General features: G+C 46.3%; 1 protein-coding gene across 2 annotated transcripts in view; it reads left to right on the forward strand.

The window, feature by feature from the left end:
- Positions 1-20,812, forward strand: part of frmd4a (FERM domain containing 4A) — a 392,307-nt gene that overhangs the window by 273,449 nt on the left and 98,046 nt on the right. For both annotated transcript variants that reach the window (XM_078552939.1, XM_078552938.1), the window contains exons 8-10: positions 8,310-8,393; positions 20,040-20,105; positions 20,650-20,707. In XM_078552939.1, coding sequence (XP_078409065.1) covers positions 8,310-8,393; positions 20,040-20,105; positions 20,650-20,707 — 208 coding nt within the window. The remainder of the gene's footprint in view (positions 1-8,309; positions 8,394-20,039; positions 20,106-20,649; positions 20,708-20,812) is intronic.

Below are 20,812 nucleotides of genomic sequence, written 5' to 3' on the forward strand. Positions count from 1 at the left end.
ATGGATAGCCAAGAGAGAATCAACCAGCAAAATAAATATGACTTTGAACAGCTGAGGTCCTGTGTAGGTATAGACTGAGCTGATGAGATACTCCATGGGACAGGATCGTTCCTGGGGTAAGGGTTATTGTTTTCAGGGTGGACTCGGGCAGGACTTGGACAATGGGCCGATAAGATAGGTGTCTACTGTGGAATTATGCTTAGGTTTCCCTGAAGACTGGTGAGTTTTTCCAGAAGAATTTTCCTTCAGATTAGGTTGATTGTGCACGCTCTGTGAGTTTGATGAGCCAGATGGCCCTTCCGTGTTCCGAGCTTGGTTTTCATGTCCATCCTGGGCTGGCTTTCAAAAGGTAAACAAAGCAAAATGTGGGTTGAAAACAGTCTGAAACATTTGAACCCAGAATACATTAAACTAAGGCAAGGCAAGTTGGAAAATCTTATCATTTGGCATCTTCCATATTTTAAAATAAGTAAAACCTTTCCATTACTATCAGTTAATCGAATGCATGTGAAAATTAAGAGGGATGCTTTTTGATACAGTGCAAACTTAGTCAATCAAAGTTCAAGTTGCTTCTCAATGAAACCTTCTCTAAGTCAGCAGGTGGACAGAGAATGAAATAAATACCCTGTCTTATTGTTAATATACGGAATGGTTTGTATTTATTTACAGTTTTTTTTAGATATATCATTCCCTTCACTCGCTATTATATCAGTGACAGCACCTTTTTGAATCGATGGTTCCATTTTTGGTAATACATAAGCAATGATTATTGCCTGTGGCTCATTACAGCCCATCAATCCGGTTCGAGGTAGTCATTAATATTTTAGTTTCCAGTAAAGCCGATTGCCATTAATAGGAAATGATGAACCTATTACCAGCAGCTGAGCTACTGGACATGTGTCTTTATTTATGTTCAGTAGCTCCTCCGAAATTGTGCAGTACCTTCCGAGAGCACAGCTCTTTCACCAGGAACGAGTGAGTGTAAAATATAAAGGAGGAGGAGAATTATCCTCACAGGGTCACACGATGGGCACATCCAGTGACAAACTACAGTCCCCTAAATCACAGCATCATTTCCTCAATCACTCTGTACTTCCCCCCTCCCCCTACCCTCAGGACCCTCATTGTCCTACCTGCAAGTTAATTTTCGGCATTGAAGCTTTTTGTTAAAAGTAAGAATCTGGGCTAATGTTTCCCTCACAAGTGCCTCTTCCTAGTTTATACAAACATACAAACAAGGAGCAGGTGTAGGCCATTCAGCCCCTCGAGCCTCCTCCACCATTTAATAAGATCATGGCTGATCTGATAGTAATCTGAAATCTGTATCCCACCTACCCCCAATAACCTATCACCCCCTTGCTTACCAAGAAACTATCCACCTCTGCCTTAAAAATATTCAAAGACTCTGCTTCCACCACCTTCTCAGGAAGCGAGTTCCAGGAGGAAACATTTTGCCTCATCTCTGTTTCAAATGGGCGACCCCCTTATTTTTAAACAGTGACCCCTAGTTCTAGATTCTCCCACAAGAGGAAACATCCTCTCCACATCCACCCAGTCAGGACCCCTCAGGGTCTTAAAGATTTCAGTTGTTTTGCTGTAAATATTTGTGACGGGTTGATGAATGCAGCTAATTCCAGAGACAAGAGAAACCGTTCCTCAGGTTTGCAGTTGGCTCCATATAGGGAGGTTTTGGGAGGGGAAATATCAGCTTTACCCCCAAGGCAGCTATTCCTCGTGACCCCAACCCACAAGTGAAAGTGAGGATGGAAGATGAGGAGCTGCATCAGGTTCAGTTCTATTGCCCCTCACGGCCAACCACAACAGCACCCCCCACCCCCCACACTCAATCCCCCCCACACACACCCACCCCTCCACACACACCCTCCCAACACCACCTCCCACACCCACCCCTCCACACCCACTCCCCCAACACCACCCACCCACACCCAACCCCCAAACCCAACCCCCCCGACGCCCACCTCTCCACACCCACCCCCACCACATCCACCTACTCACACCCACCCCCCCATACCCAATTCCCCCCGCACCCATCCCCCAAACCCAACCCCCAACGCCCACCCCCCCACATCCACTCCCCCCACACCACACCCACCCCCCCATACCCAATTACCCCCCGCACCCAACCCCACACCCACCCCTCCACACCCATCCCCCACACCCACCTCCCCACATCCACCCACCCACACCCAACCCCCAAATCCAACCCCCTATACCCAATTCCCCCACACCCATCCTCCACACCTCCACACCCATCCCCCACACCCAACCCCCCACACCCACCCACCCCCATGCCCAGCCCAGCCACACCACCCCCCCCAAATCCACCTACTCACACCCACCCACCACCCTCCACCAAGTCCAACAGTCCACCGACACACATTGGGCCACACTCACATGTGTAATGATTCACATCAGCGAGTTATTAGAGAGCTACCACATGGAGCCATTCTACACCATGAGTCACCTTGGGGAGAGGGGGGGCGCGTGGGATCAAATGGGGGGGCAAGGATAAGGCAACTTGAAACATTGGAATTAAATATCCGCTCGTTGCTACGGAAGCTGAAATGAAAACAGATGGTGGGGCGCGCTGCAGCTGGGCGGGAAGCAAGTCCCTGTCCTTCACCCCGACTGTCCTTGACGTGTTTCAAGCTGATCCTCGTCAGTGCTGTTTGGTTTACAACTCTTCACTCCTCGTGCTTTTCAGAACCCTTCGGTGTGAGCATTTCACCCTCTGGGACACGGGATCACTGGCTCACTGACGGGCCTGATGCGAGGAGCGCCTGTCGCTGTTTGGCAGAGCCCGGAGGTCGCGGGGTGGCTTTCAGTGGCCCCTTTTTTATTGTTGCCACGGTTTTATCAGATTGATGGACTTGAGGAAAGTGAGCGAGAGCTCGAGAGGGGGGATGTAGTTAAACAACCAGAACGCAAGTTAATTATTTTGTCAGCCCAGGTTTGAAAGGTCACGGTCGCTCGCTTGAATATTGCGAGTTATAATCCACTTTGATTTTACAAACAAAATAGATGCTGATTTAAGGGAGGTTGAAAAGGAAAGTTAGTGTAACCTGGTTGGTACATGCCAAAGGATTTCCTTTCACAAATTGACTGTACAAACCGGGATATTTTGCAGCCAAAAAAATAGTCTTATCTTGTACATTTCAACACAATAAGCTTTCCTTTAGCTGCCAGAATAAAAAAAAACTAATGCTGTGCCCCTAATAGGGATTGAATTAAACTTGAATAAGATTCCCTGTAAGAAGATATCTGCCTGTTGTTGGACACAAACATGTTTTGACAACATTTTTAGAACGATTTAGCAATCTGAACATCTGCAGCATTTCCTTACCGTGGTGCGTTTTAAAAGGATTTCAGTGAAGTTTTATTGCTTGTAATAGTACTCTTTGTAAAATGTTTTACCCGTTCAAAACAAATGCAGTAAAAGTCAGTGTTTCTGCTTTCGTTGCACTGTCACATACCACTGCACAACTGTCACATTCATTTCACCCTGCCACATTTTATTCTGATTAATCTTTTTTTTTATTATCTTCTGGTCAGAGGGACAAGCAGACTGAGTTTGATGGTCTTCTGCATTCACACAACAGCCAGAGTTTTCCAATTCCCGCCCACCCACCTGTGTTTTTGTCACCTTTGGACCCCCTTTCATTCTCATCGGAGAGGGCAAAGGCAGAGGCCGGGGAACAGGTCACCCTTGGCACCTGATGGTGATTCTAGGTGGGAGAAAATAAAAAGCGGAAGATTCTAACCGTACAGGGAAAGAAATTAGACCGAGACGAGACAACCTTCACGGGCTGCACGTGTTGGCCTGGGGTTTGCAATGTGGCAAAGCAGAGGGGTTGCCGGGGTGAGGAATAGAATCAGGGGTCCCAGGGGGCGGGGGAGTGGAGTCAGGGGGTCCTGGGGGTGAAGGAGTGGGGACGGGAGGTCCCAGGAGTGGAGGAGCAGAGTCAGGGGGTCCCGGGATGGAGGAGCAGAGTCAGGGGGTCCCGGGATGGAGGAGCAGAGTCAGGGTCCAGGGGGCTTGAGGAGCAGTGTCGGGGGTCCTGGGGGTGAAGGAGCAGAGTCAGGGGTCCTGCGGGTGGAGGAGCAAGGTCGGGGGTCCTGGGGGTGGGGAACTGGAATCGGGGGTCCTGGGAGTGAAGGAGCAGAGTTGGGGGGTGTCGCAGGGCTGGAGGAGCAGAATCGGGGGTCCCGGGGATGGGATAGCAGAGTGGGGGGGTCCCAGGAGTGGAGGAGCAGAGTTGGGGAGGATGGAGGGGGGTTGTTGGGGGTGCAGTGGGGGAGGGGTGCCGGAGGAGCAGGAGTGTATTCACTCTCCTGTTGATTAAAAGGGCTGCGTTCCTGCACAGGCTCTAAGCCCCCTAAGAGCGGCCTAAATATATCCCCATAAAACCTGGTGCAAGTGTTACAATCAGCCCCAGTTACCAACTATAGGTCTCAATGGACCATCAGTGTCGGGTCCCCCAGAGCCCATTCACCTGCACCACAACTTCCAGCTTAGAGCACAAGTTGGTCCTTCGGAGGTTATGGGGCTGTAGCATCCCTCAGTAATGGTGAAACTCTCAGCATTCACGCTGCTGGGACCACAAGACCTGGGCCAATGTCATGTGGACAGAAATGACTAAATCCAGGATAGACACAATTCTGCTGAGGTGAAAGGAGGAAAAGGAAATGTTGAAAACTGAAATAAACCTAGAAAGTGCCGGGAATACACAGCCAGCTGTAGCAGCATCTGGAACACAAAGAGACATGTTCAAGTTTCTGCTATTGATCCTTCGTCAGAATGAGAAAGTGGGAGATGAGCAAACCATTTTCATTTTTTACGCACCGAGCAAAAGCGAAGAGGGGAGGGACAATCCGAAACCAAGACTCACACTAGCTCACGTCAACACCAAGTTATAGGTTCAAGAGCTTGGCAAAGAGCTTTTTAAAAGGTGTTAAGGGTGAAAGAATGTTGGATAATATGCCTCAGCCAGACAGTGAAGAGGTGTGAAACCAATCCGTCCAACATTGGAAAGAAATGCATTTATATAGCGCCTCATCACATCCCAGACACATCTCAAGACACTATGTATAATGAATGTTATATTAGCCCTATATGTAATCAATTACTTTGAATTGTAGTAACTTTACAGAATTTCAAGTAATAAAGGGCATTTGTGACTAAAATTCCTGACCGTGATTTGTGGGACTCTGATGCACTTCGGAAGAATAGTTTAAATGGGCAAATGGTGTTTTCCTGCAAAACATGTATATATATATATATAGATTACAGCTCTTTACATTTAATAAAGGATAAAGTTGTATGATTAATATTTAATCCTTTCTAATTTCACAGTGCCGCACCCGTAGAGTTCAATGCCCACTCATTCACTGTCGGGTCACTTGATATCTATAGAGTCATACGCTTGGCAAAGCACTGATTTTGAGCAGTGCCTTTGCCAACTCCAGGGTGCCTTTAACAATTTGGCATGTCAACCTCTCCCTGTGCAGAATGAACTGTGCATGCTGTTTGGAACATTTAGCCGCAGTTTTTTTCAAAACAATGGGTGATGCATGAACCAATTTCTAGGCCACTCTTTTTTCATTTTATGTCTGATATGTTTTACAACCTATGTTAATGACTTAAATAAAGGGACCGAGAGTAATGTATCCAAGTTTGCTAAAATGGGAATGTAAGTTGTGAGGAGGACACAAAGAGGCTGCAGAGAGATAGCGACAGGTTAAGTGAGGGAGCATAAAGATGGCAGATGGAGTATAGTTTGGGCAAGTGTAAAGTTATTCACTTTGGTCGTAAGAATAGAAAAGGAGAATCATTTTTAAAAGGCATGAGCTTCTAAATGTTGCTGCTCAGAGACTTGGGTGTACTGGTACAAGGAATGCAAAAAGTTAGCGTGCAGGTATAATAAGCAATCAGGAAGGTAAATGGTATGATAAAAGCAAAATACCGCGGATCCTGGAAACCTGAAACAAGGACAGAAAATGCTGGAAAAACTCTAACAGCATCTGTGGAGAGAGAAAAAAAAAGAGTTAATGTTTTGAGTCCATATGACTCTTCTTCAGAGCTAAAGAGAAGTAAAGATGTGATGAAATGTATGCTGTTTAAGGGGGGGTGGAACAGGTGCAGCTGGATAGAAGGTCAGCGATAGGTGGAGGCACCATAGGTACCATTTACCAAAGGTAAATGGCCTGTTGGCCTTTACTGCAAAGGGTTTGGTGTACAAAAATAAGGAAGCCTTGCTCCAGTTGAACAGGGTTTTAGGGAGTCCGCAGCTGGAATTCTATGTGCCTTTTTGGTCCCCTTGTCTAAGGAAGGATACACCTGCATTGGAGACAGTACAGCGAAGATTCACTAGATTGGTCCCTGGGGTGAGAGGTTGAGTAGAATAGACCTGTACTCCCTGGGGTTTAGGAGAATGAGAGGTGATCTCATTGTAATTTATAAACCTCTGAGGGCACTTGACAGGGTCAATGCTGAGAGATTCCCTTCCCCTGGCTGGAGAGTTTAGAACCATAACAGGACATAATTTCAGGATAGGTGGGGGGGTCGATCATTTAAAACTGAGATAAGGAGGAAATTCTTCACTCAACTAGTTGTAAATCATTGGAATCCCCTACCCAGAGAACTGTGAATGCTCAGTCATTGAGTATAGAGATCGATGGATTTTTGAACTTTGGGGGCTACAAGGATCAGGCAGGAAAGTAGAATTGAAATCAAAGATCAGCCATGATCTTATTGCATGGCGGAGCAGGCTCGAGGGGCCGAATGGGCTACTCCTACCCTATGTCCTTGTGACATTCCCTTAAGTCATGACTTTGAACACCCAAAAACATCAATGACCATGAAAGTACAAGTGATGTCATTTCAATTCCTCTCCATCCGATGAACTCTTGTTTATGCAATGTTATCAGATCACCGGTGAAAAGTTCAACCAGTAGGCAGAATTCTACAAACCTGTCGTGGCGGGGGGGCAGGGCTGTAAAATGCAGCGAGCCGTTCGAAAGACCACTGACTTCAGCAGGACCGCCCAGTGTCTTAAAGCTCCTGTGTGGCACCTTGGGATTTAAAGTTGCTATACAAATGCTAGTTGTTGTTGTTAACAGTTTGTTCAGACACTGGTATATGCCAAATGCTGATGGCTGGTACTAGACGATATGAGTTACTTCATTTTCAAACTCCTCGATGACCCATGCAGTGCAAGTCCTGAATTCCTAGGTTTAGTGGTGGTACATTGCTCAGGCACCCAGAGAAAGGACCGCGCGTCTTAGCTTGCAGCCTGCGCAGTGAAGTATAAAAGAACTTGTGTATACGAGGCTGTACTACATTTCACTACTAATACCCTTTAAAACAACTGCCAGAACGCGGAGCTGCTGTGTTTCAGTCGGGTCACCGACCACAGCCAAAAGCAGACTTGATCAAGTTTCACCTCACATAGTTGCACTCTGTCACGATAACTTATAAATTGTAACATGAACGAGGTTAAAAAGTTCACTGATGGCAGGTACAGTGTAAAATATATTGCCCTGCCGTCAAGCACACGGCAGTCCTGGCTGCAGACAGAGGTTGAGTGTCTGGAGGTGAGGCGTTTAACCTCTCTTGGGCCACACGTTAAAAACAACACAATGTTCAAAAGTATAAAGCATAACAAACTCGCTCTTATTGAGATAAAAAGGGAGCTTTAAGGTTATGCGAGCAGCAATTGGACATTCTATAAATTGAGGCTATTTTTGTAGAGTCCCAGGGTGTAAAGAAATCATCACCATTGAAGTTGGTCCCACCATCGCTGGAACAGAGCTAGCTTTGTGCTGAGGGACAATCTTAAAATAAGGTCAGTGATTCCTTTGAGCCTTACAGGATGTGAGAGTCGAACCTCACTATCAAAGCTTTGTTTGGTGCTTCCCATCGCCACCCCCCCCTACCCCTCACCCAAGCCCATTATTTGACTCTTAATTTAATCCCTGTAGAGGAGAGTGAACTGTTTGTCCCCCCTCCTCCTCACCCCACTGCCCCAAATGGGTCAAAAAGTGTCTTTATTCAAGTGGGCTGGGCAGGGGGTGGCGAGGGACTTGTACAGAGGAAGTGAGGCTGAATCTAGTTCCTGACCACACAGCAACAGTGAGACACGTTGATTTTTCAAACATGCCGAGGAAAAGCGCTATTCCTTTACTAAAAAGGAACAGATGTAGGCTTCCAGAGTGTTCCATCTGGACCTGGTCACACTGAGGATCATGGTTTCTGCATAAACCTGATATCCTTTTGATTTTTCTTTCAGCAATGAAGTCACAAGGGCTGACTTAAAGAAGCTGCCGGTTCTGCCAACACAAGCTTTGAAGGAGCACCCATCTCTCGCTTACTGGTAAGCCACAGGCCCTTCCTGTTACCTGACCACTGCTTTGCCATTTACAGTCCACAACGTTCACATTCAGTGGAGTCTTTTGTACCCTTGGCCAACATGAGCTGACAAAGACAAGTATCTTAACTGTAAATTTAATATAAGGATAATACACACGCGCACACACTCAGACATGTAAATTTAATATTTTTAATCCTTTACAAGTGACTGTGCGGTTAAAGGAAGTTTTTGATTCGCGCTGTTATGATAAAGCCTGTCTGACTCTATTTGTTTGTTTGTTGGTGTCGTCATCTTCTCAGAACGTTAACCGCCCTGGACCTCCACCTCCTGGGCTGTCCCTACACATTCCACATAATCAACTGCGTCCAGTCATTTCACAGTCATCCATTTTCTCCTCTGCTTCTCTCTCCTATGTTTTCCATTGATCTTTTCTTGTAATAACTGTTTCTGTCTACTGTCCACTCCAGAATATTGTATCTATCTCTCTTTGATGTTATGCACTAAGTTGCTCTTTTCTCCAACCATTTCCAGCACTTTCTAATTAGTCTTTCCCTTTGTGTAGGATTATGTGGAACATCCTCCTGTATGTCCACATCTTGAATGCACTCAGCTTATCAATAGTGCCTTTGTTTGTTGTCCATGCCTCTGTGGAATATAACATAGATGACAAAATGTAGAACCTCAACATTCTTTTCCTACGCTTCAGGTTCAATTTCTTTGATGTTCACACAGCCTTCATTCTGACCAAGTTGATCTTGGCTATCTCAATTCTCCTTCGGGAGACACCTCCCATTGTCTGTGATAATCTGACTCCATTACACATGAATGAAAAGGTCTCACAAAAAGCGTGTGTGTGTGTGAGAGTGCATGTGTGTGTGTGTGTGTATGTGTGTGTGCATGTGTGTTGTGTATCTGTGTCTGTGTGCGAGTGCATGCGGGAGAGCGCGTGCGCATGTATGAGCTTGCGTGTGTGCCCATGTGTGAGAGAGTGCGTGCGTGTGTCTGTGTGTGTGAGTGTGTGTGTCTGTGTGCGAGTGCGTGCAAGAGAGTGCGTGCGCATGTGTGAGCTTGCGTGTGTGCGTGTGAGTGTGTGTTTATATATTTTATTTCTAGCAAAGTCCTTTTAAAAGTGTTTTGGGTGTGGAGAGTGTATTTTGAGCTCAATAAGGGAAATTCAGCAATCCCCTGCTCCTTGCAAGGAGCTGTTAGTGAAGACAATACTATTCGAGGATAAGTCTACAGCATACTGTAGAGATGGTCTCTGATCTCTGCTCCCCAGTCAGATTAAAAACTCTTGGGGCCCCTCACACAAACCCCCTCCCCAAACAACTTCACCCCATAAGAACCTCTCAGCCCCTTGGGACAGTGCTTCGAAACGTTAGAACGTGTTGGTGCAGTGGGTTGAAGTGAGGTTTTCTGCTGCCCGGGTCAGCTTCCCATGTTCTACCCCTGTGCGTGTTGACCTGCATTGCCTCCTGGTCCAGCAACGCCTCGCGTTTAAAATTCTCATCCTGGTTTTCAAATCGCCCCTCCCTATCCCTGTCATCTCCTCCAGCCGCACAACCCTCCAAGATATCTGCATTCCTCTTGGCCTCCTGAGTATCACCGATTTTAATCACTCCACCATCGACGGCCATTCCTTCAACTGCCTGGCCCCTAAGCTCTGGAATTCCCGCTCTAACCTGTCCACCTCCCTTCCTCTCTTTCTGGCTTTAAGGCAGTCCTGAAAACCTTTCTCTTTGCCCAGGCTTTTGGTCATCATCTGACCTAATATCTCCATATGTGGTTCAGCGTCAAATTGTGTTTGATAATGTAGCTGGGAAGCACCTTGGGGCATTTTACCCATTAAAGGTGCTATATAAATGCAATAACCACAGTAAATGTTGGAAACACTCAGCAGGTCAGGCAGCGTCCGTGGAGAGCAGAACAGAGTTAACGTTTCAGGCTGATGACTTTTCATCAGAACCAGGTCTGATGAGAAACCTCTGAAAGTGAGACCCAAAGTTAACAGACCTTTCACCAGCTTCCATCAGCTCACCTTCAATTTCTGTCTCAGTTGATTGTTAAAAATGTTGAAGCTAACACAGATTGTTGTTTGTATGTTAATGTCATTGTTCACTAGCCTGGGTTGAGCTTTTGAGTGTTTTTCTTATTGATTTTACGGGATGTGGGCATCACTGGCTGGGCCAGCATTTATTGCCCATCCCTAGTTGCCCTTGAGGAGGTGGTGGTGAGCTGCCTTCTTGAACCGCTGCAGCCCATGTGGTGTAGATACACCCACACTCCCTTAGGAAGGGAGTTCCAGGATTTTGATCCAGCGACAGTGAAGGAACGGCGATATATTTCTAAGTCAGGACGGTGAGTGACTTGGAGAGGGAACTACCAGGTGGTAGTGTTCCCATCTATCTACTGCCCTTGTCCCTCTAGATGGTAGTGGTCATGGGTTTGGATAGTTCTGCCAATGGAGCTTTGTTGAGTTTCAACAGTACATCTTGTAGATGGTACATACTGCTGCCACTGTGCCTCAGCAGTGGAGGGAGTGAATGTTTGTAGATGTGGACTGATTTGTCCTGGATGGTGTCAAGCTTCTTGAGTGTTGTTGGAGCTGCACTCATCCAGACAAGTGGGGAGTATTCCATCACACTCCTGACTTGTGCCTTGTAGATGGTGGACAGGCTTTGGGGAGTCAGGAGGTGAGTTACTTGCCACAGGGTTCCTAGCCCCTGACCTGCTCTGGTAGCCATAGTATTTACATGGCTAGTCCAGTTCAGTTTCTGGTAAATGTAACCCCCAGGGTGCTGATAGTGAGGGATTTAGCGATGGTAATGCTATTGGTTGTCAAGGGGTAATGGTCAGAATCTCTCTTTTTGGAAATGGTCATTGCCTGGCACTTGTGTGGCATGAATGTTACTTGCCATTTGTCAGCCCAAGTCTGGATATTGTCCAGGTCTTTCTGCATTTGTACATGGACTGCTTCAGTATTGAGGAGTTGAGGATGGTGCTGAACATTGTGCAATCATCAGCGAACATCCCCATTTCTGACCTTATGATGGAAGGAAGGTCATTGATGAAGCAGCTGAAGATGATTGGGCCTAGGACACTACCCTGAGGAACTCCTTCCGTGATGTCCTGGAGCTGAGATGATTGACCTCCAACAACCACAACCATCATCCTTTGCGCTAGGTATGACTCCAACCAGCGGAGAGTTTTCCCACCTGATTCCCATTGACTCCAGTTTTTCTAGGGCCCCTTGATGCCACACTCGGTCAAATTCTGCCTTTACCTATCGAGTTCAGCTCTTTTGTTCATGTTTGAATCAAGGCTGTAAGGAGGTCAGAAGCTGAGTGGCCCTGGCGAATCCCAAACTGAGCATTCAGTGAGCAGGTTATTGCTAAGCAAGTGCCACTTGATAACACTGTTGATGACTTCTTCCATTACTTTACTGATGATGGAGAGTAGACTGATGGGCAATAATTGGCTGGGTTGGATTTGTCCTGCTTTTTGTGTACAGAACATACCTGGGCTCTTTTCCACTTTGCCAGGTAGATGACTTTGTTGTAGCTGTACTTGAACTGCTTGGCTAGGGGCGCGGCAAGTTCTGAAGCACAAATCTTCGGTACTATTGCCAAAATATCCTCAAGGCCCACCACGTGGAGTTAATTAAATTGGCTGAAGACTGGCCTGTGCAATGCTGGGGACCTCTGGAGGAAGCTGAAGTGATTCATCCACTTGGCACTTCTGGCCAAAGATCGTAGCAAATGCTTCAGCCTTACCTTTTGCACTGCTGTGCTAGGCTACCCCATCATTGAGGACGGGGATATTTGTGGGGCCTCCTCCTCTAGTGAGTTGTTTAATTATCCACCGCCATTCGCGAGTGGGTGTGACAGGACTGCAGAGCTTGGATCTGATCCATTGGCTGTGGGATCGCTTTGCTCTGTCCATCACTTGCTGCTTATGCTGTTTGGCACACAAGTAGCCCTGTGTTGCTGAATAAAGAAGCCTGTAGGAATTTTCTATATCATAGAATGGACAGAACTGGAGTGACCGTCAGCCAACTGGACAAGGATACATCAAGCAGCAATTGTTAAGTTGGTGATGACTGCCAAAGGATTGCTCCCCTTGATTTCCATCAAACAGGCAAAGAGGATGGAGTTTTATTCGAGCTGCTTCATACCCAAGAAATTATGAAAGGTAGTTTTGCTCTTGTGTTGTAAGGTGTCACTCACCCATGCAGTGTGAGCAAAGAACAAACCATCAAGTTAATGCTTGTTTTTAATGACCTGGCTGAGTATCGTATCTCTTGAGTATGTGCAAGCAGCAGGATGAGGATTCCATCGGAAGCATTGCTGTGGGGTCATGGCTGACATTATAATGGGGTCAGGACAATGATCAGAAAAGCAGACTTTTCTTCCCACAAGTCAGTCCAAATATTGGAGCTCGGAGTGAAAGGCTTCCCCTTCGCTGCTCGGAGCTCCAAAATGAAATGGGTTTGAGTAATCTCATATCATTTTCCCAATGGAGAAAGCTCTTCTCATTCTGCACTGCTGCCGCTAATTGAGCAATTTCAGTCAGAGAGGTCATAAATATAAGACAGCTTAGGTACAGACAACTCCCTACAGTGCAGCATACAGTGTTGGTCTAAGGTTAGGGTTAGGTCTATTCTCAGTTTAATGTAAAGCAAGTTGTACTTTATGTCACACCCACTCCTGAGAGAGTATACGAGAACCCATCACCTCAAACAAACCTGAAGACCTGCTGCATTTCCCAGCCCTGTCATTCATCACATCGCAGAAACTTCCGCAACTTAAATCAATCCTTATTGAATATATTGTTTTCAAATGCAGTTTAATAGCAGCGAATATTGCCAAGGGTCCCTGAGCACATCGAATCACCATCCCCACTTCAGTTCCTTGATTGTTCCTTTGTAATTCAATTTTCTCAGCTTCTGTGCTGCATCCTTTAACACTTGACTCTCTCTGGAGCTTAATTCCACAAACCCCAGCAGGTTTTACATAGAGTTACATAGAACAAACAGAATCAGGCCATTCGGCCCAACCAGTCCATGCTGGGGTTTATGCTTCACTCAAGCCTCCTCCCATCCTTCATGAAGCAGAACCATCTATTACATTCTCCCTCTTTTTTATTCATTCATGGGATGCGGGTGTCACTGCCTAGGTCAGCATTTATTGCCCATCGCTAGTTGCCCTTGAGAAGGTGATGGTGAGCTGCCTTCATAAACCGCTGCAGTCCATGTGGTGTAGGTACATACACTGTGCTGTTAGGGAGGGAGTTCCATGATTTTGACCCAGTGACAGCGAAGGAACGGCAATATATTTCCTAGTCAGGATGGTGAGTGACTTGGAGGGGAACCTCCAGGTGGTGGTGTTCCCATCTATCTGCTGCCCTTGTCCTTCCATTGGTAGTGGTCGTAGGTTTGGAAGGTGCTGTCGAAGGACTCTTGATGAACTCCTGCAGTGCATCTTGTAGATGGTACACACTGCTGCTACTGTGCGTCAGTGGTGGAGGGAGTGAATGTTTGTGAATGTGGTGCCAATCAAGCGGGCTGCTTTGTCCTGGACAGTGTCAAGCTTCTTGAGTGTTGTTGGAGCTGCACTCATTCAGGCAAATGGGGAGTATTCCATCACACTCCTGACTTGTGCATTGTAGATGGCGGACAGGCTTTGAGGAGTCAGGAGGTGAGTTACTCGCCACAGGATTCCTAGCATCTGACCTGCTCTCGCAGCCATAGTATTTATATGGCTAGTCCAGTTCAGTTTCTGGTAAATGGTAACCTCCAGGATGTTGATAAGTGAGGGATTCAGCCATGGTAATGTCATTGAATGTCAATGGGCATTGGTAGGTTCTCTCTTGTTGGAGATGGTCATTGCCTGACACTTGTGTAGTGCAAATGTTACTTGCCACTTGCCAGCCCAAGCCTGGATATTGTCCAGGTCTTGCTGCATTTGGACATGGACTGCTTCAGTGTCTGAGGAGTTGCTAATGGTGCTGAACATTGTGCAATCATCAGCAAACATCCCCACTTCTGACCTTATGATGGAAGGAAGGTCATTGATGAAACAGCTGAAGATGGTTGGGCCTAGGACACTACCCTGAGGAACTCCTGCAGTGATGTCCTGGAGCTGAGATGATTGACCTCCAACAGCCACAGCCATCTTCCTTTGTGCTAGATATGACTCCAACCAGCGGAGAGTTTTCCCCCTGATTCCTATTGACTCCAGTTTTGCTAGGGCTCCTTGATGCCACACTCAGTCAAATGCTGCCTTGTTGTCAAGGACAGTCACTGCCACCTCACCTCTTGTGTTTATCTAGCTCCCCTTTAACTGTATGTATATTGTTCACCTCAGCCACTTGCTGTGGTAGTGACATCCACATTCTCGCCACTCTCTGGCAGCCTCTCCTACATTCCCTATTCGATTTCTCAGAGAGAGCTGAAAGAAAGGTGTTTACCAAACATATTGTTACCAAATATGCAGGAGAATTAAATTACTTTGAAATGCATCAAAGCATCAGACATAAGTGACCCATATCTATATGACTCTCGCTAGGCAAGGAAAGGTTTGTCAAACATTGCTGCAATAATCCTTCCACTTTCTCCTTTGGCAGCATAGATCTTTGCATCATTCAACTCGGACCAGTTTTTTGGCAATGGTGAAACAAGTGCTTTCACTCCACTGCCTCGTATTCATCTGTGAAATATACAATCGCTGCAATTAAACCACCTGAACAGTTAATTCACTGTCATATTGCACACAGGTTTTCTCTGCCTCGCTCAACTATAGACAGGCTGAAGGAGGCGACACAGTCAAACCTGCTCCCGCTCTCACCCCACATCCACAGTGGATATTTTCCAGCAAGCCCCACTACATTCAGGAATGGGGCTTCTCACCAGTTCCGTACTTGAGAGAGGGGAGGAGCTGATAGGTTCCGACTGCCACCCTTTCGGAGATCAGGGAATGTTTCTTTAACTCGCCTAGTGAGTAGCGAATTCACTGTTCCATTCTAGGCGAGGGGGGGAGAGGAGAAGGGATGTTCTGAGGAGGAGGGAGCTTTTGATGGCTGCTAAAACAGCGCAGAGGCAAAGCTGTAGAAACAGCAGAGAGAGCCAGGCAAAGGGGCCAGGGACACGGTTAGAGGAAGAGGAATAGAAAAGCGTGGGGAGAAAAGGAAGATACAGGATTAGAACCATCAATAAATTCCCAAGCTGTTTTATATTAAATTTAACTTCAGAAGACAACAATAAACCGGAGGTAAACTTATATAAATGATAACAGCAGGTGCAGCAGTGTGGGCTGCGCATTGGCAGCTGTTAGATGCTGTTGTCCCAACTGTGGAGGAGCAGCTGAGATGATATTTAAAGTATTTTACAGCCTCTGCCATTAGTGACTCCCTTACAGTAATGTCACTCATGTCTCTGTGGAAAAGAAGCTTGGCCTCTTGTGTCTTTGGTTACAGAGCCGATATTTGAGAGGGAAATCTTTCACAAAAACCAAGACGCTGGAGACCCAATGGATCGTTCGTTTTGTTTTATTTTCTTCAAAGCAGCCAAGTGGTAAAAGCTGAACCTTTCAGTTTTCAATTGTAAAGAAGAGTACGACAAACCTTACTACTGGAAAAGTAAACTGTATTACACGTAATCAAGGTCCCTACGTTAATCCTGCACTTGCGAAAATGCAGTCGCATTGATACGAAATTGTTCGCTGGAGAGAGCTCAAGGAGTTACGGTGAAAGAGTATTTAGCAGAGAGTAGGAGGATTGGAAATAGTGTGCCGCAAGAGTCAGTGCAAAATATATGTCTTTGAGTTTGGGTAGAGATTAGACAATCTCAAAACCTGATAACAACACGACAGTGGTAATTTTTTTTATTTATTCAGTCACAGGATGTGGGCTTCGCTGGCTGGGCCGGCATTTATTGCCCATCCCTAGTTGCCCTTGAGAAGGTGGTGGTGAGCTGCCTTCTTGAACCCCTGCAGTCCACGTGGTTTAGGTACACCCACAGCAACACTGAAGGAACAGCAATATAGTTCCAAGTCAGGATGGTGTGTGGCTTGGAGGGGAACTTGCAGGCAGTGGTGTTCCTATGTGTCTGCTGCCCTTGTCCTTCAAGATGGTAGTGGTCGTGGGTTTGGAAGGTGCTGTCGAAGGAGCCTTGGTGACTTCCTGCAGTGCATCTTGTAGACGGTACACACACTGCTGCTACTGTGATGGTGGAGGGAGTGAATGTTGAAGTTGGTAGATGGGGTCTGATCACATGGGGCTGCTTTGTTCTGGATGGTGTTGAGCTTCTTGAGTGTTGTTGGAACTGCACAGATCCAGGCAAGTGGGGAGTATTCCATCACACTCCTGATTTGTGCCTTGTAGATGGTGCACAGGATTTGGGGAGTCAGGAGGTGAGTTGCTCACTGCAGAATTTCCAGCCTCTGACCTGCTTTTGAGTCACAAGGTGGAATCGCCCCAGATTTGCACTAATTGCGGTAGCTGGTGGGTAAAACAATATTTTACCCACCGGCTGCAATGTTGGCTTCTCACGCCGTATCGTCCCAAACCCACCACATTAATTATGCATTCCCGGGAAACACTATTTCCATGGTGGGTGGGCTCCTGTTCACCTGCCAGGCCGTCACATCACCACTTCATCACGCCAAACGCCATATTTAAAGTACAGCCGCGCGACGCCTCTCAGTGTTCCCAGCCCAGGGCTGCAGCAAAGAAGACATGGCCATGAAAGGCAAGAAGACTGCATCCCTCAGGTCTAGTAACGCATCCCTCGAGCGCCTTTTGGATGCTGTGGAGGCCCGCCACGATGTCCTCTACCCACTCTCTGGCCGCAGGATGGGCAGCAACATTATCACTCCGGCTTGGTAGGCGGTGGCAGTGGTGATCAGTGCTAATGCTGCACCGAAGAGGTTGACCATTCAATCCAGACAGAGGATGAATGATCTCATCTGTGCTGCCAGGGTAAGGCAACCATCTCATCACTCTAAACTCACACACTCACAAGCCCATCACACATTCACTGGCATCTCACTCACTGCCAGCTCAAGGGACATCACCACCCACTCTCTCACACACACCCTCACATCTCCATCTGGCCTCATCTCCTCTGGAGACTGCCCCCTCAGCCCTCACCATCTTGAGGCCACTTGCACAGATCAACTTGTGCCCCCCCGCACACACCCTGGGATACCCCCATTCCTCAGTACAGCCCTCGTCCTGCAGCCTCCTCCCTTGCCTGAGGCCACTTCTCCCCCTCCCCCAAGCAAGACCTACCCTGCAGCTGTACAAACCCTCCCCCGCCTTATGGCTGGTCTGGGAGGTAAAGACCTGCCCTTGACCACCCCCCCCGGCTATAAGTGCTGTGGTGCTATACTTGGAGTCTGGCGCTGATGACTGTGAGTGCTACCTGAAGCAAGGTAGGCAAACAAACCTCGAAGTCCCGAGCGAAGTGCAGCTCGCCAGATGCACGTCACTTATGTGCAGTTGTGAAACATGTCAGCGAGCAATCACGCCAACGTGGGCGGACGATCCAGTGTGGGGGGGGTGAGTCCAGCGGGCTAGCCTTATACTGATATGCAGATGTATTACAATGAGGTTCCCAACATCCGATGGTGGGAAACGCGTACCGCCATCGACAGGCTGAGCAGACATCGCAAACTGGTTTCGTGACGTTGTGAATCTGATTTGTGACCTTCTCGCCATATTGTCCGCTGACGCCGCAAAGCACAACCGACGCCAGCAGGCACAGAGAATTCCGCCCACGGTATTTATATGGCAATTTGGTAAATAATCAGGAGGACTGTAAATATAGTCCTCCAAAGGGCCGAATGGCCTACTTCTTGCTCCTGTTTCCTATTTAGAAAAATTGATTGGTTAGTGAATGGACAGACAGGATATGAATGAGTAGAGAGACTTAGGGATTTAAATACGAAATCCCGAATGGAATTGAGAGAGCCATAGAAGAGCCAATAGACCTTTGTTTTATAGAATGCAAGAATAAAGAATTAATGGTGAATTTACGCAAAATATTGCTTAGTTCACACTCAGAGATATTTTTGAGTTATGGGTGCCCTTTTATGGAAGGGTTATTGAAGCAGTAAAGCAGATACAGTGTTGGTTCATCAAGGTGGTACTACGGATGGGAAACAGTAGTTGGGAGAATATTTTAGACACTTGTCTGATAAGCAATGGAGCATAGAAGGCTAAAAGGAAGTTTAATAGAGTTTTGATGGGGTGAAAGGGAAGGTCAATCCCCTTTGAGTGATGGAGATTCATCAATTTAACAGGATCATGGAGGGGCTGAGAGATCTCCAGGCACAGATGGTTTTGGAGCACAGATTGTTTTGTTACGGGGACTATTTGAGGCAGACACCATTGACTCCTTTTCAAGAAAATATGAAAGAATACTTGGAGCTGAGAAAAATACCAGGCTACGTGGGTGAGAGAGCAGGATAGTGGGATTAGTTTGTGATCACTCTAACAATGAGCCAGCACAGGTACAATGGACCAAAAGGCCTTCTTTAGGAACTGAAATCTTCAGTGCTTCTAAGCCAGGTGACTCTTTCTTTTCCTGCCTTTGTTCTTCTTTCCGTCTGTTCCTCTGTTTCTTTCCTGCTTTTTCATACTTTCTCACTTTGTTCGTTGCTCTATTTCTCCCTCTGTCTCTGATTTCACTCTCTTCCTTTGTCACAATCTCATTCACCATTTTCTCCCCATGCTCTCTTTCCACTGTCTCTGACGGATGGAGAGTTTCAACTGCTCCAACACATTCCAATAAATTCTATAGCATCTGCCCCAAGAGGTAATTAAAGGACTGGATGCCCATGCTGTACTTTTCTGACACATTTTAGACAGACAGCGACTTACAATTGTACAGAACACTGGCGAGACCATGCCTGGAGTGTGCGCAGTTTTGGTCTCCTTACCTGAGGAAGGACATAGTTGCCTTAGAGAGAGCGCAACAAAGGTTCACTATACTAGCTCTTGGGATGAGAGGATGACAAGAGATTGGGTGGACAAATCTATATTCCCTGGAGTTTAGAAGAATGAGAGGTGATCTAATTGAAACATATACAACTCCTAAAGAGTCTTGCAGAAAAAAGAGACATGTCAAAGCTTTTCATCTTGCACTCAATGGACACCTTGCAAGAATACCAACATAAGGGGAAAACAACAATTGTTGATGAGTGCAAGACCAAAAGCTTTGACATGTCTCTTTTTTCAGCAATACTCAAGTTCTGTACTACCAGACGACTAATTCTTGAAGAGTTTGACACGATTGATGCTGACAAAATATTTTTCCAAAATATCACGGCATCACAGTCACAGAATAAGGTGCCGGCCATTTAGGAGACGAGGAGAAATTTCTTCACTCAAAGGGTTGTGGGTCTCTGGAATCCTCTATCCCAGAGAGGAGTGGATGTTCAGTCATTGGGTATATTCAAGAGAGAAGTTGATAGATTTTTGGGCACCATGGGAATTAAGAGATATGGGGGGGGATAGTGTGGGAATGGGTAGAGGATCTCCCGGGATCTTGTTGATGGTGGAACAGACCATTTGGGCCTGGTCTTACTTCATTTTACAACATTTTTATAAAGGCAGTTTTAAAAATGATCGTTGTCTGATGCTTTTCAGTGAGGACAGAGTGATCGAACATCATAAGAAGGTCAGTGGACAAACAAGGGGACAAGCTATTGTGAAGTAAGTCATGACTTCAAAGGATAAATCTTTAGCACTGTGCCTTACTGATCTGTTGAAAAATGATATACTAGTAATTATTATCTGCAACGTTCTCCAGCAAACTACAAGCTTGTATCAAATTCCTTCTCTCCCCCATTTTAGTGGAATCTTAAACTGTTCTAAATAAACAGATTAACACTTCCACTAAAACAATGAAGAATCTGATTCAACGACTATGGTTGTCTGTGTGATAATCACCACCGACAGTGAATTCTAAGTTTATGACTTTGGTCCTTTTATGGTAAATGGGAAAGTGATTTATATTTTTATCAATGTAATCTTTGACAACTGTTCTAAGATGTTTAATCTCTGTAAGTGTTGCTAATTTGCCTATTTCAAATGTTTCCTCTTTGGTTTATTCTTGTATACACATCCCTCCTGTTGCCTGTATTTTAATGAGTTTTTGACAAATTCACTGCCTAAGTATTCCAATGTTTCGAGAGCCCTACGAGGAAAAGATTCAAAACCGTTTCTAACATTCTTTTTATTTCTGCTCTTTTCCCAGTTACATGAGCATTGCAGAATCTCTTCCAACTTATGGGGTGCACTATTATGCAGTAAAGGTAAACTAGTTTCTGTTTATGTTTCACTTTAAAATGACATTTCCCCCCCCCACCTCTGGGTTCATAACGCAGAGAATCACGGCTGTGATCACCGACCCGCATTGG

This window comes from Cetorhinus maximus, chromosome 12 (genome assembly GCF_964194155.1).
Source record: "Cetorhinus maximus chromosome 12, sCetMax3.hap1.1, whole genome shotgun sequence".
Lineage (NCBI taxonomy): Eukaryota > Metazoa > Chordata > Chondrichthyes > Lamniformes > Cetorhinidae > Cetorhinus > Cetorhinus maximus.